This window comes from Colobus angolensis, unplaced genomic scaffold (assembly GCF_000951035.1).
Source record: "Colobus angolensis palliatus isolate OR3802 unplaced genomic scaffold, Cang.pa_1.0 Scaffold68, whole genome shotgun sequence".
NCBI lineage: Eukaryota > Metazoa > Chordata > Mammalia > Primates > Cercopithecidae > Colobus > Colobus angolensis.
In genome coordinates, this window is record NW_012120487.1 from 7368356 (window position 1) to 7393400 (window position 25045).

The window sequence follows — 25045 nt, forward strand, 5'->3', positions numbered from 1 at the left end:
TTTTTGTAGAGACAGGGTTTTGTCATGTTGGCCAGGGTGGCCTCAAACTTCTGGGCTCAGGCAATCCACCCGCCAGAGCCTCCCAAAGTGCTGGCATTACAGGTGCGGGCCACCAGGCCCGGCAACACTCTCACTATGAGTGACTTGGAAGCTTTTGAAGCCTCTATCCCTGGTGGCAGTGGTGTGCCCCTGGCCTTTTTCTAGATTGGGCTAAAGCCCCTGCCATCCACTCTCCCAGCACTCCACACTTCCCTTTCCATGACATCTATCCCTTTTAGAATTACAGGTTGAATTTCTGCCTTCCTTGCTGGGCTGTAAGTTCCCCACTGGACATAACTGCATCTGCCTGGTGTGCTGTTGTTTCCCTGGTGTCTGAACAGAGTCAGGCTCCTGACAGGCCCCCGCTATTTGCAGCTGAGTCAATAGGATGTGCAAACTGAGGGAGAGGAAAGGGTGGAGGGAAAATCGCAGACCTCAGAGGTCTGGGGAGAGGAAAAGTGTCTTGCTCAAGTCACAGGCTAGGCAGGAAGAGATCACGGTTCCTGCTCAGAATCTTTGACTCTCAGTCAGGGCTTTCCCACTCATTATGCTGTGCTAGAAAGAGGCTACGAAACCCATAGAAAAGTGTTCTATAGTTAAATAAGCTTGAGAAACTCTGGGTTAGACAAAATGAAAGGAGTTTCTTTGCCACTGGTCTTTTCAGGCCTTTAACACGCTCCTGTGCCCACGCTTCTGGGAGAAGGTCACACACAGCACTCCAGCTCTCTGACCCTGGAACTCTGCCTGTGAAGCAGTTTGAAACCTCCGGCACCATCCCCCAGCTGTGTGTCACAATTATTTACTAAATGTGACACAGCAGAGAGATTTGTTGCCATTTTTCTGAGCAGGATAGGAAAATCCTTTTCTACAAATAAAAATACTTCGAAACCCCAATATACAAATGGGATGAAAATGGAACTGCTCTGGTTGAAGGGGGGTCTGGGGATCCATTTGGAGCTGTCCTTTCACTGCTGCTATGCAAAGAACGCTTATTTCCTGTGGAGTGCAGTTTGAAAATGACTGGTGCCGAACTGGCACATGAGGTTGAAGCTAGGAGGCTTCTAGTGCTGGCTCTGCCATGGACTGTTTTACCCTGGGCAAGTCATTTAGTCTCACTGGGCTTCAGTTTCCCGTGTATACGATAAGTCTGTCACACGGTATGTTTCTTAGAGTCCTGAACTTTCAGCTTTGATATGGTGAGGAGTACACTTCTATGACTATAAAAGTCTAACTCCAAGATTCCATGGCTTAGTATTCCAATTCTGGGACTGCCTGTAGTTAGCCCAAGCTGGTGCAGCATGCTGGAGCCCAGGCTGTGGAAAGCAGAATTCATTAACTGCAGTGCGCTGCCCAGGGGCACTGGGTTCCTGGGATGGGGGTGCCGGGTTCCTGGGGTGGGTGGACTGGGATCGGCAGCCGCTCAGTGGGACAAGCTGGGAGAGGGACCCAGGTCTCCTGACTCCTGCTCTATCTTTAGATCTCCATAGCAACTGTCACCAGGGCACCGAGCTGAAGGCACAGGCTGAGTGGCTGCCTGCAGAAGGAGGGAGGGGCATTTCCTTCCCGTGCCTCTTCTTTTGCTAGGCTCAATTCTTGAGCCAGGAAAGGGGACTGAGAATGAAGCTGTTCACAGCAGGAAAGGCTTGGGGCCAATACAAAGACAGTCCAGGGCCCCACCTTGCTCTCAGGACATGGTGAAGTCACAGAACCCAAGACCTTCATGTGTCAGGCTCATGGCACAGGAGGAAAGGTAGAATTCTTCTCCAAAGAGCTCTTAGCCTCTCCTGTGTCCTTCCCTACACACTCAGGAGCCTCTAATCTGAGACGGTGCTGAGGCCGCAGCTGGAGCCCCCATTAGATCCTCTAATCGGAGGGGCCAGGGAAGCTCTTCCTGAATCTTCCCCTGCCTAACTCCTACTCCTCCTGGGGCTCAGCCTGGACTTGGCTTCCTCTGAGGAGTCTTCCCCGACTCCCAGGCTGGTTGCTCGCTTCCTCAGGGTCCCTACAGCCTGTCCTCCTTCCACACAGTAGGAGGCCAGAGGAGTGATTAACCTCATGGGGCAGATGAGAAGTGGAGGTTCTGAGCAGTAAAGACACTTGCCCAAGGTCACCTGGCAAATGAGCAGCAGGACCAGGCCTGGACTCCATGTCTTCTGATTCCAGTCTGTGCTCCTTCCTGGGTCCCAGTAGCCTAGGCTTTGGAAGGGAGGCCAGGGCTAGAAGAGGAAATAGGAGTCCTCAGTGAGGCCTGCACACAATAAGCACCTGGCTATGTCCTTGCTGAACTCAGCTGAGCCACAGACCAGTGCGAATGGCTTTCTCCGACAGCAGCTGACCAGCTCTTTAATTAGGTCCTGGCCCAGGCGGCCAAAGCGGGTCTTCTCTTGGTAACTCCAGGGAAGCTGCTCTGAGGAGCTCTCCTGGGAAGACAAGAAAGGCACGGGTTACTACAAGGGAGCGGGGGGTCCTTAGTGTTCACACAGCCAGCTCTTCTCTGCAAAATGAAGAAACCGAGGCTGTAGAAAGCCAGCGTATATCCAGCCCCACCGTGGGCCAGGCACTTCCTCCTCATCCCCAAAACGAGCCTATGGGAACTATCACCTTCCCATGACAGGAGAGGCACAGGGAAGAGGGACTTCCCCGTGGCACACGATGAGGTGGGGGCAGCAGCAGGACCAGAACTCAAGTCCCACCATTTCTCGCTGCCTTCCAGCAGCCACACCTATCACTGTGGGAGGAATGTTTTCTCCCCTGACTGTGGGTTTCCCAGAATCTTTCCAAGGTTAGCTATCATCATCACCCTTGGAGCATAACTTTTGCTCATTTCTTTTAAGGTTTCAATGAACATGTTCATTTAGCAGATATTTACCAAGTGCTTACTCTGAGCTAGCCACTGGGAATATGGCAGCTGCTCAAAAGAGACAAGGGTCCTGGCTGCATACAACACAGATCCCAGGTCACAATGCTTTCATCGAGAAAGGCTAAGCTCGCATTCCAAGGCTGGACGGTGACCCCAGCCACCCAGGACCCTACTCTCTGCCTTTCTAGCTTTAGCTGAAGCTTTCCTCCTCAGGGTCACAAAATGAAAGTTCCACTCCCAGGCAACTTGAAGGAATTTCTTCTATTTTTTTAAATGAACATTTTATTGGAGTACAACATATGTGTAGAAAAGTACACAAATCATTAAGTATACAGTTAGCCCTCTGTATCCATGGGTTCCACACTTGTGGATTTAACCAACTGTGGACTGAAAATATTTTTAAAAAACATTTAAAAATAACAATATAGCAATAGAAACACAAAAAGAAATATAGTAAGAGCTATTTACTCAACACTTACATTGTATTGGGTATTATAATTTAGAGATGATTTAAGGCACATGGGAGGATGTGCGTAGGTTATATGCAAATACCACACCATTTTATATCAAGGACTTGAGCATCCTCAGATTTTGGTATCTGCAGGGGGTCCTGGAGTCAATCCCCCATGAATACCAAGAGACAACTATATATAGTATGAATAATTTAAATGAAAAAACCATCTTATCAGCCCACAAAAAACAAAATCCAGAACACAGCCATCACTCCGCAGATCCCATGAGGGCAAGTTGCTAGTTCCTGGGGCTAGGTACAAAGACAGGATTGGTGGGGAGTGGAGCTCCACCGCCACTTTCCTGGCTGAGTGACTGTGACCTCTCAGGATCGTGATTGTGAGGAGAGTATCCGCTATGGAAAGTCACTGTCCGGAGAGCTGTGGTGCTGGTGTAAGCCCTGGCAGAGGCCCTGTGAGGAGAGGCCTCTATTCTGAGGCCCACTCAAAGGGCCCTGGAGACAGGTACAGTGGCTCAAGCCTGTAATCCCAGCACTTTGGGAGGCTGAAGTGGCAGGATCGCCTGAGTCCAGGAGTTCAAGACCAGCCTGGGCAATGTGACAAAAGCTGGTCTACAAAAAATACAAAAATTAGCTAGGGGAAGTGTTATGTGCCTGTAGTCCCAGTTGCTTGGGAGGCTGAGGTAGGAGGATCATCTAAGCACAGGGGGGTTGAGACTTCAGTGAGTTATGATTGTACTACTACACTCCAGCATGGGCAACAGAGTGAGACCCTGTCTCAAAACAAAACAAACAGGGTCCCCTGGAGTCCCACCTCACAGAGTCTGTGCTGATAAGGGAATCATCTCTGACGATCTGGCATTTCCCATGCTCCTGCTACAGTCTGACCCATCAGATGGGGCCTTGGGGCCCACTGGCCTCACCTCCCCTTTTTCTCTGCTCATTTCCCTCAGACCACTTAGGTTCAGCTCAGCCTATCCCACCATGCATCCTGAGATGCCCTGGGCCTGGCTGCTGGTGAGATGGGCAGGGGACCCCACAAACAGTGACGGTGCAGCAGGTGGGTGCTGTGAAGGAGAGCCGGGGTGGTGGCAGCAGAACCACCAAGGCCAGCCTGGGGGCTCTAGGAAAGCTTCCAGGATGGACTTCTACCTCAACAGGGATGTGAGGGGTACAGAGGTGTGAGGTGAGGAAGGGGGAGCACTCCTGGCAGGCAGAACAGCATGAGCAAAGGCCCAGAAGCCAGAAAAGCACAGCACACTTTCAACCATGGGCAGACCAGTGACATCAGGCCACAGCTTACAGGGAGGGCAGGCTGGGAGATGAGGCCGCAGAGGGAGGCAGTTCTCAGGTGTGGACCTTATCCTGTGAGCAGTAGGGAGCCAGGGAAGCACTGGAAACAGGGTGGTGGTGTGGTCAGATCTGCCCTTAGGACTGCGGGACGCAGGACAAATCAGCAGGGAGCGGCTGGTACGGGGAGACTCTTGAGGATGCTGCAGCTGTGGCCCAGGCAGGTGAGGGTGCACACTCAGTCAAGGGAGCGTGGATAGGCAGGAGCCACAAGTCACTCCCTTCACCTGCCACTAATGGCCAGCCCACTCGCTTGCCCAACTCTAGGCCACTGGCACCACCCTGGCCCAGCTGGGGGCTAAAAATCTTCTATTGCTGGTGAACTTTAATTGAAAAGCCACCTGCTTGGTAAAGCCCTCCCTGACCCTGTCTGGCCTCTCTGCCCACCGCTGGCATCCTGAACATCCTCACAGCACCTTGTGCTGTGCTGCCTTATTCCGAGGAGCACTAAGACCACAGCCTTTGAGCAGGACCTCCTGGGTTCATACTCCACTCTCCACTAACCAGCTGTGTTACCCTGGGCAAGGTTCTTAACCATTCTGTACCTGTTTCCACATCTGTACAAGGAGCATGATGGGAGTATAAGCCTTATAAGATTGTGGTGGAGATTAAATGAGTAAATAAAGTGTTTAGAATGGTGCTGGCTACAGAGAATGTGCTGAATGAAGGGGAGACCTTTTCAGCCACCTCTGTGGCTATCACCCACAGATAGGTGAGCAGCCAGAGGGCTGGAAGTTGGTCACCTTCACTATTGTGTCTCTGACACCTGCCACATGCTCAGGTGATAGAGGAGGGAGAGCAAAGCTGGCCAGCAGCTTGCAGACCCTCTGCCAGGTGCTGCCTTCCTGCACTCCTCCCAGTGTCCTTGTCCAGGCTCTCAGGCAGGCTGTCCGTGCTGCTGGGCAACAGTGGCCCATCCCTTGCGCCCACCCCTCGGGCTGCACGCTAGCCTTTGGCTCCATTCTCCTTCCTTAGGCACTTTCTGCTGCTATAAATGTTCACCATGCTCTCAATGTCATGCCACTGAGCATTTTGCCCCATGGACAGGCCTGCAGAACCCAGCCTCTGGGGAGCCCAGGGACCCTTATATTGGGACGGGAAATCCAATTTCCTCACCCTCCACACCCAACCACAATGTTGAGGATCAAATAAATGTTTAGGGACTACATAAAGCTGCCTCATAGTGGGACCAGATGAGAAGAGTGCTCCACAGCACCAGGCAAGAAGGCTGACCCTGAGGACCAGGGGACACAGGGGGCCCAGCAGGAATCCAACCCACGGGGGACAGGAGGGAAAAGTGAAGCTACCAACTAGGGAAAGACAGGCCAGCAAAGGTAGCTGAGGGCCTGGCTTGAGATGAGGGACAGATAAACCCCTGTGCTCTAACCTATGAGGGTGGCCCCAGAAGGGTTACCTGAGTGAGCGGAGGGGATGTGGAGTCAGAGGGAGGAGGGTTCAGCAGGGAGAGTTGCTGCCAGCTACGGTGGGGTTCTCCTATGGAGGGACAGGCTGAGGTGGGAGGATATTAGTAAGCACAGGGAACTCAGATCAGTTTACTCCAGCAGTCACTAATGGAGTCCCTGTTCTGGGCCTGGCATTATGCTAAGCACTGAAGAAAGAGGCTCAGGCAGACATGTGGTCTCTGCCTCAAGGAATATCACTCAGTTGGATGGAGGTCTGCAGCCTGTCCTGCCCTCTACAGCCAGGCCCCTGCCCATGTAACTGATGATGCCAGAGGGCGATGGGAGGCAGCAACGCATGGGGTGAGAGCCAGAGCTCGGCAACCAGACAGCCCTGGGCTCAAATCCTGGCCTCAGCCCTGTCCAGCAGCATGAGCTGGTGGGCAGCTTCACCCCTGGAACATGCATCTCCTCATCTGTATAATGAACATGAGAACACCTTCCTTCCTTACAGGTGGGCGCTCCATCAGTGGCAGGGATTATGACTACAGCGTTCATTGCCAAAAGAGGCTACAGCTGGTATTCAGGACAGGTGCAAAGGGACTGCAGAGTCTCAATCAAAAAAGGAACTCACCACCCTGAGCTCACCTGGCTGAGTACAAAGAAGGTACGGACGTTCCAGAAACAGGCCTGCTCTTGGAGGAAGGTTTTCAGGTAGATGCTCTCAAAAGTCTTGAAGCAACCGACTAGAGTGACAAAAGTCTCATCATCCTCATTGTCTGTGATGCTCTGCAGGATGGGCACCATGGGGGCCAGGCCCGTGCCCGCAGCCAGCATGAGGAGCTCACCATACTGGGGAATAGAAGGGGTATGTATGACGGCTGGGTCAGGAGAATCTCACCCAATCCCCTCTACTATGGGGCTTTTCCTTGAGCTTCCTTCAACTGGATGGCAGTGCCCTTCCTTGGTGTCCAACCACCTACGTCCCCTCTCTACCTCCTCCGGAAAGTCGTCCTTGTTTGTGAAAGGCATGTGAGGTTTGGGTAATGGAGACGATGAGATATGGGGGCTGAAGGGGAACATAACAGTATAGCCCATCCTGTAAGTGGCCTGGTTGCCTACTAAAGCATCCCCACAAGTACTCTGCTTACACACTTCTGCTGACAGGGAGCTCACTACTTCCCAAGGCAGTTTGCCCTACTATACGCCAAATCCTTTGCCAGGGAGGTCTTTACTTACATTGAGCTGAAACCTACTCCCATCAAAGCCTTGCCCACTCCCAAAGCCATTCCAGCCCTGCTCTCTGGGCTGCTTCCTCTGCCCCAGGGTACCACTGCAGAGATCTCAAGGGCCCACCTTGGACCTCTGAGCTTGCTCATCTCTAGGCTAAATGAAATAATATGCATAAGCATGTAGCACAGCACTGGCACAAGAGTCACTTGAAAAAGGTGAGTTCCCAGCTATAATCCTAGTACTTTGGGAGGCCAAGGCGGGTGGATCACTTAAGGTCAAAAGTTCGACACCCACGTGGCAAAACTCCATCTCTACTAAAAATGCAAAAATTAGCCAAGTGTGGTGGTGCACGCCTGTAGTCCAAGCTACTTGGGAGGCTGAGGCAGGAGAACTGCTTAACCTGGAAGGCAGAGGTTGCAGTGAGCCAAGATCATGCCATTGCACTCCAGCCTGGGCAACAGAGCAAGACTCCATCTCAAAAGAAAAAAACAAAAAGGGTGAGTTTCCACCCCAAGAGGTCCCAGTTCCATCAACTCCTCCTCACTGAATTTATTTCCGGGCTCTAGGCCTCTTAAAGAGGGGTGACCCTCTGTAATCCCAGCACTTTGGGAGGCTGAGGTGAGTGGTTCACGAAGTCAGGAGATAGAGACCATCCTGGTTAACATGGTGAAGCTCCGTCTTTACCAAAAACACAAAAAATTAGCCGGGCGTGGTGGCAGGTACCTGGGAGGCGGAGCTTGCAGTAAGTGGAGATCGCGCCACTGCACTCCAGCCTGGGCGACAGTGTGAGACTCCATCTCAAGAAAAAAAAACAAAAAAAAAAAGGAGGGGTGACCCTCTTTAAGGTCAGTGCCTTACAGTTTAGTACCTGAGTGATGCAGGGGTATTCACCTCCCTCATTCTAGAGATTAGTCCTCTGGGTATAAATCCCCAACCATGTGATCTGGGCAAGCTCTTTCACCAATATGAGCCTCAGTGTCCTCACTGGTAAAAAAAGAAAAGCACTTCCCCATAGCAGCACCTATCTCAGAACTGTTACAAGGATTAAATGAGATGAAGAAAAGTGCTTGGTTCGCTGCATGTGGTGGCTCATGCCTGTAATCTCAGCTACTCAAGACTGAGACAGGAGGATCGCTTGAGCCCAGGAGGTTGGGGCTGTAGTGAACCATGATCATGCCACTGCACTCCAGCTAGGCAAGAGTGAAACCCTGTCTCAAACAAAACAAAACAAAACAAACAAAAAAGAAAACTGCCTGGTGCAGATCCAATTAGATCCCTCCCTCTCCCTAAGCTGCTGAGACTCACGCCTGGCAGCTATTCTGTGTCTGTGCTCTCTCCAGCCTCCAGGTCTTCAGCTTGCCATGCTCCTCCGCCTCCTCCCATCCTAGCTCGGGCTATCCTTTGGAAGGCCTTCCCTAAGCAGCGGAAGGGGAGGGTCCTTTCTTTGTGTTTCCACAGCTCCCTGTGAGTCCCTCTGAACCACACTGGCCACACTGTGCTGCTGTCATCTGTCTGTGTGTCTGACTCCCCCAGCAGACTGTGAGCTTCTGGAGGACAGGGCACTCATCTGACCCATCTCTGGGTCCCCAGAGTCCCCTGGCACTGGGTGAACACTTGTGTCTGTTTGTTGAACGAATGCACAGACAGATGCTAATATGTCAGTCCTCAGGGCTGATGTAATATCCATCTGTAATGAAGACGACTGCAGAGCAGCAAAACAGGGCCCGGAAGAGGGCAGGAGCTTCCCAGATGTCCTTGCGTGGTGAAACCAAGGCTTACTGAAATTTCAGTGACCGCATATTAAGGTGTGAGACACCATTTCTTTTTCCTCACCATCAGGTCCTACAGCCTCCCCAGATAAGAAATCCAGTTGGGCACGGTGGCTTATGCCTATAATCCCAGCACTTTGGGAGGCTGAGTGGGGAGGATCACTTGAGTCAAGGAGTTTGAGACCAGCTTGAGCAACATGGTGAAATCCTGTGTCCACAAAAAAATACAAAACTTAGCTGGGCATGGTGATACACGCCTGTAGTCCCAGCTACTTGGGAGGCTGAGGCAGAAAGATTGCTTGAGCCCAGTAGGTGGAGCTGCAGTGAGCTGTGACAGCATTCCAACTTGGGCAACAGAGGGAGGAAAGGAGGGGGGAAGGCAGGAAGGCAGGAAATAAATGCAGGGCCTTTCAAGTATTCTGTGCATGTGAAGGAGCAGCCACAAGGCATTGGGAGGCTCCACCAGAAAAGGTGGTCAAGACAACGTTCATCTGTTATCCACTCAAGACAAGGAGGAAACACGAACGATTTCCATTCCCTGCTCTCAAGCATCTGGGGGATGCAGGGTCTAAAATGCAAGGCTAAGCATGGTTAGCACTAGGAGAATACTATGGAAGAGTATTAACATATGCATGCATAGCACATATCTGTAGAATGGGGTTGTAGCACCTAAGAGCTGCTGTGAAGACTATGTAAGTTACCATATAGCAAGTGCTAAGGTCCGAGCCTGGCACGCATGAGGTGCTACACGTGCTTGATATTATTATACATATATACTACACATGTACATGCAGTGTGCATTTGTACATATACTCATGTGGAAGAGGATTTGGAAGGATATACACCAAGCCATAAGATGGGTGTGTCTGGGTAGATTGCCTGTGAGTGCTTTTTCTTTTCTTTTCTTTTCTTTTTTTTTTTTTTTTTGTCTGCTGATTTTTGGGTAATGAACATGTACTGCATTTATAAAAGAAAAAAATAATAAAAGCTCTTTTTTTTTTTTAAAAAAACAGAGTCTCTTTCTGCCACCCAGGCTGGAGTGCAGTGGCACAATCTCGGCTTATTGCAACCTCTGCCTCCTGGGTTCAAATGATTCTCATGCCTCAGCCTCCCAAGTGGCTGGGATTACAGGTGCGTGCCACCATGCCTGGCTAGTATGTTCTGTATTTTTAGTAGAGACAGGATTTTGCCATGTTGGCCAGGCTGGTCTCAAACTCCTGACCTCAGGTGATCCACGTGCCTCGGCCTCCCAAAGTGCTGGGATTATAGGCGTGAGCCACTGCGCCCAGCCAAAAAAGCTATTTTAAAATTAAACAAAAAGAATGGAGAGGAAGGCATGATTCATTCTTTTCCATTTGTTTTCATTTTGCTTTGTTTTCCTAATTATAAAGTAATAGGTGTTGACTGCAAATGATTTAGAAAGTATAATGAAGAAAATAAAAATCATCCATAATTTCACCACCCAGAACTGCTAACATTTCATTGCATTTTCTTTTCATATTTTCTCTGTGCATTTTAACTTAATTTCCCAACATCCTGTATATTCAGTTTTGTACCTAGTGTTTGTCACTTGATCTTACAGCATAAGTATATAGCATCATTTATAAACATAATTTTAAAATCCAGGATATTATTCTATCAAGTACCTGTAGCCCAGTGTACCTAACTGTTCCCCTGCTGTTGGATATTCAGTTGTTTCTAATTTTCTGCTATTTTAAATAAAGATGCAATGAACATATGCAAAAGAGCCAGCATTTTGATTCATTCTACAGGACAAACTTCCATAGTGGAATTACTGGGGCCAAGGATTTGAAGACTCTGAAGACCCTTGGTACATACTGTCATAATGCTTTCCAGATATGCATCAACTGATGAGAAATTATGAATTCTTCCTGGGAAAGTCGGGGAAGGGTTTAAAAATGCCAGGATGATGATGAGAAGAGCCATCTGAGCTGGGAAGCAGGAAGCCATGGGGCATATTTAGTCATGTGACTACACTGTGAAATTGGAAGGCGTCAGAGGGCATAAGGGCTCCTAAACGCCAAGTACGTGAGTCTGATGTTCTAAGCAATGGGTGCTTAGACTTCCAGTCTATTCCGGCTGGAAGTGGTGGCTCATGACTGTAACCCCAGCACTTTGGAGGCTGAGGCGGGCGGATCACCTGAGGTCGGGAGTTCATGACCAGCTTGACCAACATGGAGAAACCCTATACCTACTAAAAATACAAAATTAGCCAGGCATGGTGATGCATGCCTGTAATCTCAGCTACTTGGGAGGCTGAGGCAGGAGAATCGCTTGAACCTGGGAGGTGGAGGTTGTGGTGAGCTGAGATCGTGCCATTGTACTCCAGCCTGGGTAACAAGAGTGAAACTCCATCTCTAAATAAAAAAATAAGTGTATGGCCGGGCGCGGTGGCTCAAGCCTGTAATCCCAGCACTTTGGGAGACGGGCGGATCACGAGGTCAGGAGATCAAGACCATCCTGGCTAACACGGTGAAACCCCGTCTCTACTAAAAATACAAAAAACTAGCCGGGCAAGGTGGCGGGCGCCTGTAGTCCCAGCTACTCCGGAGGCTGAGGCAGGAGAATGGTGTAAACCCGGGAGGCGGAGCTTGCAGTGAGTTGAGATCCGGCCACTGCACTCCAGCCTGGGAGACAGAGCCAGACTCCGTCTCAAAAAAAAAAAATAAAAAAACAAGTGTCTATTCCATCTTCTCCCATGTCCAACCCCAAGTATACACTTGGGATTGTGTTTGAGCTCAGGGAGAATGGCACAATGAGATGCTGTGGGCTGAAACATGAAAACCACAGTCAATAGGGATCTCTTGAGGATTTAAGGTGCTGGCACTGACCTGGTTTGGTTTATAGAAGAAATCTCCGAAAGGTCCTCGCCAGAAAGCTGTGTCTCCTGCTCTCCAAGACTCAACATACCGGGACATCAGCCCCATCTGGTAGCACTGGAAGCAAACACAGGGAGACATCAGGGGGACAGGTACATGTTGCCAACACAAACCAGTTTAGCTATTAATGTGGAGCCTGTTCTGTATGCTAAGTGCTTCACCTCATTTAATTGTCCTCCTCATCCTACAAAGTTGGTATAGCCATTCCCAATTTTCAGATGAGGCCCAGAAGCTTACACAGAAGGTAGACAGGAGGCTGGGATGAGAATCCATAGGACCTAAAGCCTTCAACATAGAGGTCCCAAACCCAAATGCCCACAGGGACCATGCAGGTACCATAAATGAGTGAAGACCTGGGTGATGATTAACGGCAATTAACACACAGTCTCAGCATCAGGGAGACAATAGGGAGTGATGGGGATTATGATAAGTTGGTAAGCAATGCTCCTTCTAAGGAGGGAAGCCACTTTGCAGGTTTCAGTCTATAGTTTGTGGGGCCTAATTGGCCAGATCTACTGATTTTCCAAAAGAGGCAGGAAATCCATATTTTTATTTAAAATCTCCCGTTTTTGAAATATCTGCAATTAATTCAAAAATTTAGAACTCTATGCTGGCCAATACCGAATACATCTGTGGGCTAGATTCAGGCCACCCATCTGCAGTCTCTGCATTATCCTACACCATCTCCTGGCTGGATGAAAAATGAAGGTTACAGGAGTGATTCCTCCATGGAGAGGGGAGTCTACATTGCCTGGGTGTCTGTCCACTCTGTGCCAGGTACCATGTTGAGGATGCAGGCAAGACACCTAGATCTTAAGCTCCATGAAGGCAGCTAGTGCCTGAACCATGGAAATAACTTAATAAATACCTGAATGAATGAACGAATCAATCAATCCAGATGCGGGCTGTCCCCTTAAGGAGCTTACAATCTAGAAGGGACCTAAGTCTCAGATATATACAAGGTAGAGACCATCTAATACCCATGAGAAGAATAAACTAGGAATAAACCTCAGAAGGCTGCAGTCACTTCCATGGATGGGATCAAGGATGGCTTCCTGGAGGGGGAAGCATTTGAACTGGAACTTGAAAGATGGGAAAGATGGAATTCACTGGGGATGGGAGCAGGGGTGCAGAGAGGACTCTGGACATCAGGTGTAGTATGATCAGGGGTAGGACAATCTGGGTCATGTTTTGGGAACAGCAAGGGAACATGGGAGGGTGAGGGTGAGGGTGAAGCACTGGGAAACAGGACTGGAAGGGTGTTTGGAGTAAGATTATAGCCAGGCTTAACAGAGAGACATGGCTTTGGTCCCCAGACCTGTTTTTAAGCACCCATGGCCATCTCTGTTATCATCCCTGACTTCCCTGGGCACTACCTGCACAACGCAAGGGAAGTCCCTGGCTCAACCAGAAGGGGTCTAGAAGGAAAGGTGCGGTTCTTCTCCTGCCTTGCTGGAGGTTGTCTCCATGCATGCTTTGTTTTCTGGCACCTGTCTAGGGGGAAACATGATCCCAGCTGTGGCCTTAGAGGCCATATGGCATAGACAGCACCCAAGAAGGGAAGGGTTCTTCCATGTTGTCTTTCGTACCCTGATACTGTTTGGCTGTGTCAACATCCAAATCTCACCTTGAATTCCCATGTGTTGTGGGAGGGACCCAGTGGGAGGTAACTGAATCATGGGGGCAGGTCTTTCTCGTGCTGTTCTTGTGATAGTGAATAAGTCTCATGAGATCTGATGGTTTTACAAAGAAGAGTTTCCCCGCACAAGCTCTCTTCTTGTCTGCCGCCATGTGAGATATGCCTTTCACCTTTGGCCGTGATTGTGAGGCCTCCCCAGCCATGTGGAACTGTGAGTCCATTAAACTCCTTTCTTTCATAAATTGCCCATTCTCAGGTAAGTCTTTATCAGCGGCGTGAAAATGGACCAATACATACCCACACAGAGCCTGGCACAGAGTAAATGCTTAATACACACTTGTTAAACAGAACTGACACTGAATTTTGTCCTTCCATTTGGATGATATTACCCAAGGGGCCTTGAGACAAATGATGTCATCTTTCTGAGCTTCAGTTTCTTCATCTGTAAAATGGGAATAATATGATCTACTCTATAGGGTGGTTATGAGGTTGAAATGAGATAATTAGAATAAACAGAAAAAGGCAGTACCTGGTACCCAGAAGGTGCCTGAGAAATGGGAGCTTCTCCTTCCCTTCTACATGGGAGGGTCAAACGATAAGCCCTGCCTGCCTTCCCAATTTGCAAAGACATTTTTGGCTCTTCCTAGCCAGTGGCTTAGAGATAATTAGACATCTCTCTAAAGAGAGGCTTTCCAGTAAATGAACAAGAAAATCAGCCTTGCAGCTGGGAGAGATCCAGCTGCCCTGAAGAACTGTCTCCAGGCTTATCCTTTCCACAGAAACACACCCCGAGAAGCAGCTTGGGGAAGCAGGCCATTTGGAGAGGATTTGTGGAATCTCCCAGACAAACAGTTGTGTGAAGAAGGGATCCTATCCAAGCTTATGTGTGAGGGAATAAACACTCGCGCTCTGATGGCAGGTAGGAAGGCGGGAGCTGGAGGCAGTGCTGAGATCTCGGTGTCAAGGGGCAGGACTCACCTACCAGCAGCACTTCTTACTAGCTGTGGGGCCTTGGGGCCTCAGTTTACTTATCAATGCAATACAGATAATAAGTCATGTCTTATAAGGTAGATTAAGGATGTGAACACTATTCTTAAATATTATGATTCCATTTGGGAAATGATGATCTAGAGCTGTGTATTAGGTTGGCCCACATGAAGCTGATGTTTCTTTAAGTCAAAAAAGTTAGAATATCAGCAATTTCATGTAGCTCAACCTAATTATTCTTTCCACATAATTGGGCCTCCACAACTTCTTATATATTTGTTGCCTATTCCTTGGGTCTCCAGGATATTTTGGACCCCTACTTTGTTCATCTCATCTCTGCCAATTCCTCCATCCACCCCGCCTGCTCCACCAGCACCCTCTCCTCCTGGCTCTCAGGCTGGGTACGGTTCCTAGAAGACTTGTTCTATTTCACCCCTCCCAACCTTTGGTTAACCATCCCCTCAGCCTAGAATGCCATTTACAGCCACTGCCAATTTGTACTCCTCCTTCTTCGAGGTCCAACTCCAATGCCCCCGGTCCTGCCCACCTCACCTGAGAGGTGATGTTAGGTTAGTCCTGTCCATAAGCTCCTCCATGTCCTACCTCTTGCCTAAACCTCTCAGCTTGCATCCTGCTCCCTTGGCATGCCTTCCTTCTGTTCCAGGACAAAGGACTTACTTCCCCAGTTGCCTTTGTCCATGTTGTTCCCAGCACTGAGTTTCCTTCCCACATTTTCCCTCTAGCTCTCCACTCCTTAGACACATAGCTTCTCCAAGGAAGCCCGGCCTGCCTCCCCTGCAACCCAGTTGCTGAGCTGGGCTGGGCCTCCTTATGCACAAAGTCTGTCACACTGTATTGTCCTGATCTGGTCACTTGTCCTGGGCAGGTATCTTGAGGGTAGGCACTGTGCTTGACTCAACTCTGGACCCCTGTGCTCAGCACACAGTGGGTGCAGGGAGCCTTGGCTCCCCTTCCCTGCGCAGCTTGGGGCTCACTCTCCACAGATGGCGGGAAGGTGAGGCGAGCAGTTTCCCTTCTTCCCCTTCTCAGTCGGAGTTATCTTTTAGTAAAATCTGTCAGGAACACGCTGGAACAGCCCTTTGTTGGTGGACTAGCGGCAGTCCCTTCCCCAGGAAAGGAGATGGAAGAAGTCCTCCTTCACCTGTCCCTGCTTCTCCCTCAGGTCAGCCCCCTTTCCTGTGAACCCTGACTTTTCCCACATTGGTAGGAACTGCCCCATCATGACCAACTTGGCAGAGGAGGCACAAGTCCACAGCATCTGAGAGCATCCTTGAAGGTCAACTCACCTTAATTAACACTTCAAAGTATCCTTCTGCATTGGCAGGGCTGATGGGCGTATAGGCTCTCTGAATTTCTAAGTCATCTACTATCCCGCTGGGAAAGAGAAGCATGCAGTCAGTCAGTCAGTCATTCAACAAACCCTTTTAAGCCTGGGCACGGTGGCTCAGATCTGTAATCCCCACACTTTGGGAGGCCGAGGTGGGTGGATCACTTGAGGTCAGGAGTTTGAGACCAGCCTGGACAATATAGTGAAACTCTGTCTCTACTAAAAATACAAAAATTTAGCTGGGTGTGGTGGTGCACATCTGTGCACACCTGTAGTCTTAGCTACTCGGGAGGCTGAGGCACATGAATCACTTGAACCCGGGAGGCGGAGGTTTCAGTGAGCCGAGATCATATGCTACTGCACTCCAGCCTGGGCAAAAGACTCTGTCTCAAACAAACAAACAACTGCAAATCCTTATGAGGTACCTCCTCTGCCAGGCTGGTGAAAATAAAGGTCCTCACTGAGAAGCAGGCAAGATGCAACAGAAAAAAAAGAGTACTGGGCTCATCCACTGCCACGTGCTGGCTGTGAGATCCCAGTAGATCATCTCATGTCCTGTGGCTGCTTTTGTAAAATGGGGACAGCTATCTGCATTACAGTTGTGTGGATGGGAGAGTGCTTCAAAAAGTACACTGAGGATGTGAGTTGTTTTGAAGACATGACTGTCATTTTTCCTGACCTCTTCTTGACCACAGAGTGACAAAGATAAAAACAACTGCTAACATTTATTAAATACTTACTAGCACCTGACAGAAGCATTAGGACTGGAAGGATCCTCAAAGGGCCCTAGTCTGAAGCCCTATCTCATGCATGAATCCTTTCTATGTTACCAAAAACAGGGTCAGGATAACCACCATGAGTCACAGTAACAGCCATTATGTATTAAATGCATGCATGTATCAAGCATTTCATATGCATTATCTCATTTAACTCAAACAACAACCCAAATGAGAAATCCAATGCTTAGAGAAGTGAAGTCACTTGCACAGCTGAAATTCAATCACAGCTCTAACTTCAGAGCTGGGTTCCTCACTACTGTTCTTCAGAGTTTACCAGGAGCTTCCCTAAGCAGTCTTCTCTCAAGTCCTACTACGTACAAAACTTTCTTCTCTGAGGTATGCAAAGATTAAAAAGGCCCTGTCTCAATGCACCAAAAGCATGAGGGGCTGGACAGAAATACTTAATAAATGCATATGAAACAAATGGGGACATAAGGAACAGAGCATAGAGCATGGCTTGGCTGCAGAGCACTATGACGTCTGCTGCAACAGAGGTAAAACTGATACATTTCAGAGAGAGTGTGCAGTCTCCTCTGGGAGCCTAGGAAACCTCCTGGAGGTGGGCGCTGCAGGATAGGCCAGCCACTGACAAGGGCAAATTGGGACAGGAAGGGTGGTGGGAATGGGGTGTGGAGCAGGAGGCTGAGACCAGGGCAGGGGTGGGATGGCAAAGGGAGAGGAACATGGTGGGAAAGCAAGCTGGGGCCTTGGCTTAGGACATCATCATGGAGGCAATGTGTACCTCAGATACCTTCCGGGGTGCCACATTGCCTCCATGCTGCACTCCAGAGTCACATAGTCAAATATGTGTGTTAGGGATGTCACCACAGGGACAGAGTGGGTGAAGGAGGGGAGCCAGCCTGGAGGCAGGGAATTCTGGGCATTCTGGTTCATGGATGGAAGGATGCCTGGGACTGTGACCTGCCCTGTGGCCCCTCCTGCCCACCGGGATACTGAACTTCTAGGACTGCTGGCCAGGCCACAGGCCAGAAGGAGCTGGACACAAATACCAGAGACCATTGTGAAGCAAGTGGCCAAAGTCTGAGCAGCCGTAAGTGCTCTTCTGGCTTCCACCTTCTCCTCTGGCCGCATCTTGTTTCCTTTGCTGGCTCCTCCTCCTCTTGCCAATGCCATAGACGCTGGTGTTTCCAGGGTTTGGTCCTATGCGCCTTTCTCTTTCCATGCACACGTTTCCAAATACCACTCAGGTATGTGCCAATGACTCCCAAACCCATGCCTGCAGCTCAGATCTCTCTATTAAGCCTCAGATTCACAGAGCCAACAGCCTAACAGACAACTCTACCCGGACATTCCAAAGCGTCTTGTCTCTGGGCAGGCAGGGGTGGGGACTGGGGTGGGAGTAGAGTGCCTAAGTAGACTGGGAGGAAGTAGGAACCTCAGAGGAGTGGTAAAGAGCGTAACTCAGGAGCCAGGCTGTCTGGGTTTAAATCCTGGCTCCGTGACTTATTAGCTATGTGGTGCTGGGCAAGCCCTTTATTCTCAATTTTATCAATTGGTACTAATCATATTAGGTTCATACCACAAGCTCTAAAGCCAGACTGCTTGCCTTCAAATCCTGGCTCCAACATTTCCTAACTGTGTGACCTTGGCAAGTTTCTGGACCTCTCTTACTTCAATTTCCTCCGGGAAATAACTGCACCTACCACACAGGATTTTGTGAGGGTTAAATTATTTCACGCCTATAAGCACACAGAACTGTGCCTTGGATAGTAAGTGCTATTAAAGTGATTGTGTTGTTATTTATTATGAAAATGCATTATCTAGTTCAATCCCAAGAACCCTCTGAGTCATGTGTCACTATGTCTATCTTGAAGATGACAAATGGAGGCTTAAGGGAGAGTGTGCCAGTTGCTCAAGGCCAGCAGCTAGCAAATAGCAAAGCAGGGCTGTGAAGCTTTGGTCCTCCCGCTACTTGAGTGTACCGTAGGATGAGGTGCTGGCCAGGCTGCAGGCCAAGCTGGCCGTTCCCGGGTATAGCAAACCGGACACGGTATGTGTCCTTAGTGAGTCTGTCCATGGCACTGATGCAGAAGGCCACGAAGGTCTCTGGGTTCAGCTTGGAGGGGCAGCTCTGCAAGAGGAAGAGATCCAACAGCTAGAGGTCGGGGCTCCACAGACACACAGACACACAGGCATCCATAGCATCCTTCCCACTGTCCCCAAGGAGAGGCTGTCTTGGCTCGGGAAGTTTCCTGTAAACTGGACACTAGCCTCACCTTACTCCCCTTTGAAAATCAGATCCAAGAATGCCAGAGCGCTTTCCTTTGAGCCTATCCTGCTCTTAAGCATTCCATGGCTCCCCTCAGCTCCAGGGTAAAGTGCGGGCTCCTTCCTTAGCTGGACACTCAAGGGCCCTGTGGATGACCCTCACACCCCATTTTATCTCCCAGGCATCTGATGCCAGACTTTTCTTCATCCTCCTAGGAACACCCTGCTGCCTCCTACTTCTGAGTCTTTATTAGCTCAAGCAGTGCCCTCTTATCCACAACATTCATCTCCAATGTGTAAAAGACATACCCATTCTTCAAATCTGCTAAAATCCAGATGTGCATAATTTATAAGTTGATGGGACCTCAGAATCTCTAACCCAATATCTGTGTATTACATATGTGGAAACTGAGGCCTGAGTTGAGTCATGCTGGCTTACTTGTCTACAGTCACATTATAGACAAAGATTCAAATTCATGTGGAAGTCTCAGCCCATTACCTTTAACATTCCACCCCAACCTGCATCTCCTCCAGGAAGCCTTCTCTGAATGCTGTGACTCACAGACCTTTCTCTCCTGTAAAATACTCCATTTACTCTTGGGACCCCTCAATCCCAGCTTAGGGCCTGGCACCATGTGTTCTTGCAGCACCAACTCTGGAACCCCAGTTACCCATGGTAGTGCTGACAATATCACTGAATTGACAGAAATTCTCGGGCTTGGCATTCGAGGCCTTGTCTCCACTGTGCCCCTTCACACACCCCCCATCTAGGATGACCTCTTCATCATCAGCTAGAGCACCTGGGTACCCTCTGGCACAGCTGCCTGGTGCTTTGGAAGGAACACTGGACTGGGAGTCGGGAGAACTGGGTTTAGCCCCAGCTCAGCTACTGCCTCCCTGTGGGGCCTTCAGCATATCAATTAATCCTCTGGGTTTCAGTTTCCTAGTCTATAAAAAGGGCCACTCATCCCTGATAACTTTATAGGGTTATCATGAGGGTCAGATGAGATACAATGTAAAAAGCATTTTATAAAATATAAGTTACCATGGAAATGGAAATGTAAAATCTTTTCCTATTATTATTGCTTCATTAAAAGTTAAAAAACAAAATTACAAATTGGAATACGCTATTTTATAGGACTGACAAAATGTTTGTGTTTGTTTGCTTCCATCTGTTTGCAAATTTTTTTTTTTGAGACAGAGTCTCACTCTGTTGCCTAGGCTGGAGTGCAGTGGTGTGAACTCAGCTCACTACAACATCTGCCCACCGGATTCAAGTGATTCTCGTGTCTCAGCCTCTCGGGTAGCTGGGATTACAGATGTGTGCCACCACACCGAGCTAAGTTTTATACTTTTAGTAGAGATGGGGTTTCACCATGTTGGCCAGGCTGGTCTTGAACTCCTGACCTCAGGTGATCGGCCCACCTCGGCCTCCCAAAGTGCTGGGATTACAGGCGTGACGCACCGCGCTGGACCTCTGTCTGCAACTTTAAATGTGGTATCATTTAAATTTCCAATGTTATAATAGGTGATGACAGCTACTATTTACTGAGCATCTACCGTGTGCCAGGTGCTTTACATATTTATCCTATGAAATTCTCATAACAACCTATGAAGTATTAACATCCCAAGAACTGCGCCTCAGTTCCTTAGTGAGACTATGACAATTCTTATTTTTTTTTTTTTTTTGAGACAGAGTGTTGCTCTGTCGCCCAGGCTAAAGCGCAGTGGTGCAATTTGGGCTCACTGCAACCTCCACCTCCCAGGTTCAAGCAATTCTCATGCCTCAGCCTCCCGAGTAGCTGGGATTACAGGCGCGTGCCACCACACCTGGCTAATTTTTATATTTGTATAGAGACAGGGTTTCACCATGTTGGCCAGGCTGGTCTTGAACTCCTGAGCTTAGGTGATCCACCCGCCTCAGCCTCCCAAAGTACTGGGATTACAGGCGTAAGCCACCGTGACCAGCCAAGTAACCCTGTGATTCTTTGTCCCCCTTCTGTAAGCTGAGTTTTTCAGCACTGGTACCCTGGCATCTTTATTACCAACCTCCTTGTGCCTAGCACACAGGATATGGCACTTACAGATCTGGGAGAAACACATTCATTCATGAAACAGATATTTAATGAGTGCTGACTGTAATGCCAGGAACTACTCAAGGTGCCGAGGATAGAACAGTGAGAAAGATAGAGGCCCCTTCTCTGCCAGAACTGATATTTTAGCAAGAAGATGGACAATATACACATAAAAGAGGACATCTAGATGGTATCTGGTAGTCCTGAGTTAGGAAGATAAATGAAATTTGGGCAGAGATCAGAAAGAAGTGAAGGGGTGAGCCACGTGGAGATGGAGGGCAGTGAGAAGAAAGAAAACACAGAGGTTGTCACGAACATTACCCAGTCACTGGCAGAAGCCAGAGCACTCTAGTCCCCATTACCACCTTCCAGTGGCAGAAATACAAGGAGACATTAAATATAAAGTTATTCATGTCTGTAATCCCAGCAAGCACTTTGGGAGGCCAAAATGGGAGGTCCGCTTAAGCCCAGGGGTTTGAGCCCAGCCTGGGCAATATTGCAAGACCCCGTCTCTATCTTCATAAAAAGCAAAAATATGGCCAGGTACAGTGGCTCACACCTGTAATCCCAACTACTTTGAGAGGCTGAGGCAGGCAGATCAGTTGAGGTCAGGAGTTCGAGACCAACATGGTAAAACCCCATCTCTACTAAAAATGCAAAAAAAAAAAATTAGCCGGGCATGATGGTAGGTGCCTGTAATCCCAGGTACTCAGGAGGCTGAGGCAGGAGAATTGCTTGAACTTGGGAGGCAGAGGTTTCAGTGAGCTGAGATCATGCCACTGCACTCCAGCCTGGGTGACAGAGTGAGACTCTGCCATAATAATAATAATAATAATAATGTCATGTTGTTTTCGGGTTCAGAGAAACAACTGCAAGGCCAGGCGTGGTGGCTCACGCCTCTAATGCCAGCACTTTGGGAGACCGAGGCAGGTGGATCACCTAAGGTCAGGAATTCGAGACCAGCCTGGCCAACATGGTGAAACTCAATCTCTACTAAAAATATAAAATTAGTCAGGTGTGGTGGCGCATGCCTGTAATCCCAGCTACTTGGGAGGCTGAGACATGAGAATCGCTTGAACCTGGGAGGCAGAGGTTGCAGTGAACCAAGATCACGCCACTGCACTCCAGCCTGGGCAACAAGAGCAAAACTCCATCTCAAAAAAAAAAAGAAAGAAAGAAAAAAGAAAAGAAAAACAACTGCATTTGTTCAGAATGTCTGATCTATAGCTTAAGAACAACATGTGTAAAAATGACTAAGCTTTGGTCTAGTTTGAGCCCCAAGAATGAGGAATGGTTGGTCAAAAAGTGATGATGGCCAGGCAAGGTGGCTCACGCCTGTAATCCCATCACTTTGGGAGGCTGACGTGGGAAGATCACTTGAGACCAAGAATTTGAGACCAGCCCTGGCAACATAGCGAGATTCCATCTCTACAAAAAAGAAAAAAAAAGTGATGATGATGCCAGATGGCATTGAGAGAGGTAGAAATGGGAGACACCTCTACTCCACATTAGTCAGGAGGGACACAGAAAATGGGAAGACTGTTCAGATGCGGGAGACCAAGACAGGGACAGATGCAAAACAAAACCTATGCACAGTGGCAGAAGGAATGGGTCCTGTTTCCCTATCTGTGTAACACAGGGGATGGAGCCCGGTGTTCTGACATTTATAACTGTGAACCCTCCTAAACATTACAATAAAGGGCTAATCTGCTTAGTCCAGACTATGAAGTCCTGCAGGAGTTAAGGAGGAAAAAATCAGTAAGGGCCAGAGAAGAAAAAATATCAGCCCTAATATCCACTATTTACCTAGAATAAACTATAGCTAGTTTAGTCCATAAGGACAAGGACTGTGTCTGTCACGCTCACTCTCAAATCCTCTCTATCTCACAGGGCCTGGTATATAATAGGTACTCAATAAACATAGTTAAGCGAAATGGATGTCAAGCTCTGTGCTACATATCACAAACATTTAGCCTCAATTTACAGATGGGGAAACTAAGGCTTAGGTTGACTAAGGGACTTTGCCTCAAACCACACAGCTGCTAATAAGTTTGCTTCAGGGCTGGGCTTTGAGCCTGGATCTGTTTGCTTCTGTTATGCATACTCTTTTCTTCTGCTGTACAGTCAGGGAAGGCTTCCTAGAGGTGTGCTTTGCAGGGCCAAGGCTAGTAGATTCTGCCGCCCTGGTGCTCATATCGAGAAGCAGCCTCCCTCACCTGTGACTCTGGCCCACGCAGCAGGCTCCTGTCCTTGCTGGCTCGGGCTGCCTCCCACCTTGCCAGGTCTCGGTGATACAGGTCAAACACACAGGGTGAGCAGCCACTGCCGCAGCACTGGGAGGGCAGGGGTTCCATGGGCCGCAGCTGGAGCCAGGCTTCCTCAGTGTCGTCATCCTCCTCCCTCTCACCCATCATCAATGGGGCTTGGGTAGCCTAGAAGGAACAACTGGGTGCTCTTCCAGAACAGGCCAGGCTCTATGAGACCATGGGCCAAGGCCCCGCTCCTTGGCCAGCCTGGGAGAGGGAAAACACAGGGGTTATTCTCTGGTCTCCTCTATTCCTCACATTCTCCAAAGCCTGCAGGTGCCAGTCTCTGTGCAAGCGCTGGGGATGGAGATGGATCAGCCAAGGAGTCTGCTGTCTGGTAGGGAGCATTAACCATTTACTATCATTGGTTTTAGAAGGGCAATCCCTTGTGTGAAATGAATCTTTCCTTACTAGAGGAAAGGGTTTGGCTTCAGGAAACCTGGTTCCATTACTCATGAGCTCTACGACTTCAGGAAGGTTTAGCAGGATGGGACCCCCTTGAGAACAGCACGGTGTCTTATTCTTTTTGTATTTTTTTTTTTTTTTTTGAGGCGGAGTCTCGCTCTGTCGCCCGGACTGGAGTGCAGTGGCCGGATCTCAGCTCACTGCAAGCTCCGCCTCCCGGGTTTACGCCATTCTCCTGCCTCAGCCTCCCGAGTAGCTGGGACTACAGGCGCCCGCCACCTCGCCCGGCTAGTTTTTGTATTTTCAGTAGAGACGGGGTTTCACCATGTTAGCCAGGATGGTCTCGATCTCCTGACCTCGTGATCCGCCCGTCTCGGCCTCCCAAAGTGCTGGGATTACAGGCTTGAGCCACCGCACCCGGCTCTTTTTGTATTTTATCACCAAGCATAGCTTGGCATACGGAAGAAAGGACACAACAATCAGAGCTGGTAACCAAGGTTTCCCGATCTGTTCCTGTGCTCTGAGTGCCAGTTGACACTTTACATAGAAAAGTCTCATTGAATTTTAAAAGATATTTTTGTTTTGTTTTGTTCTGTTTTTCTGAGATGAGGTCTCACTCTGTTGCCCAGCTGGAGAGCAGTGGCACAATCATAGCTCACTGCAGCCTCAACCTCCTGGGCTCAAGCAATCCTCCTGCCTCAGTCTCCTGAGTAGCTGGGACTACAGGTGTACGCCACCATACCTGGCTAATTTTTTTTTCTTACTTTTTGTAGAGACAGGGTTTCACTATGTTGCCAGTCTGGTCTCAAATTCCTGGCCTCAAGTGAGCTTCTCATCTCAGTCTCCCAAAGTGCTGGGATTACAGGAATGAGCCACCATGTCTGGCCTTAAAATGTTTTAAATGATAAAGTAAAATATATACCTATAACTCAATTATAAAAAATTAATTAAAAATATAAAAGAACACCTGTGTAACTACTGCTCAGTCAAGTAAAAAGAACCTTGCCAGTATTCCAGAAGCCATCTGTGTCCCTTCCTGATAACTGCACTTCCCCTAGGTTACCATAATCTGACTTTTGTGATAATTATTTCCTTTTTCCCCTAGTTTTGCCACCTTTGTTTGCAATCCTAACCACTATAGTTCAGCTTTGCCCAGAGTTTCATACAGCTTCTAAAATGGTGGCAACCAGGGTTTTAACTCTGGCATGTCTGGTTTCAAAACATATCGTTCTGTAATCGCAGGAAACAGAAGGTTGT

At 48.9% G+C, this 25045-nt stretch overlaps 1 protein-coding gene across 1 annotated transcript; it reads right to left on the reverse strand.

The window, feature by feature from the left end:
* Window positions 1-2255: 2255 nt before the first annotated feature.
* LOC105500704 (NADH-cytochrome b5 reductase-like) lies at window positions 2256-24678 on the reverse strand. The gene is made up of 7 exons (XM_011926342.1): window positions 24553-24678; window positions 23294-23590; window positions 18717-18865; window positions 15954-16041; window positions 11973-12077; window positions 6767-6970; window positions 2256-2459 (listed from the first exon to the last, which is right to left on the reverse strand). Exons 2-7 carry the CDS (start codon window positions 23489-23491, stop codon window positions 2256-2258), a joined length of 948 nt encoding a protein of 315 aa, XP_011781732.1. The 5' UTR covers window positions 23492-23590; window positions 24553-24678.
* Between the last annotated feature and the right edge of the window lie 367 nt (window positions 24679-25045).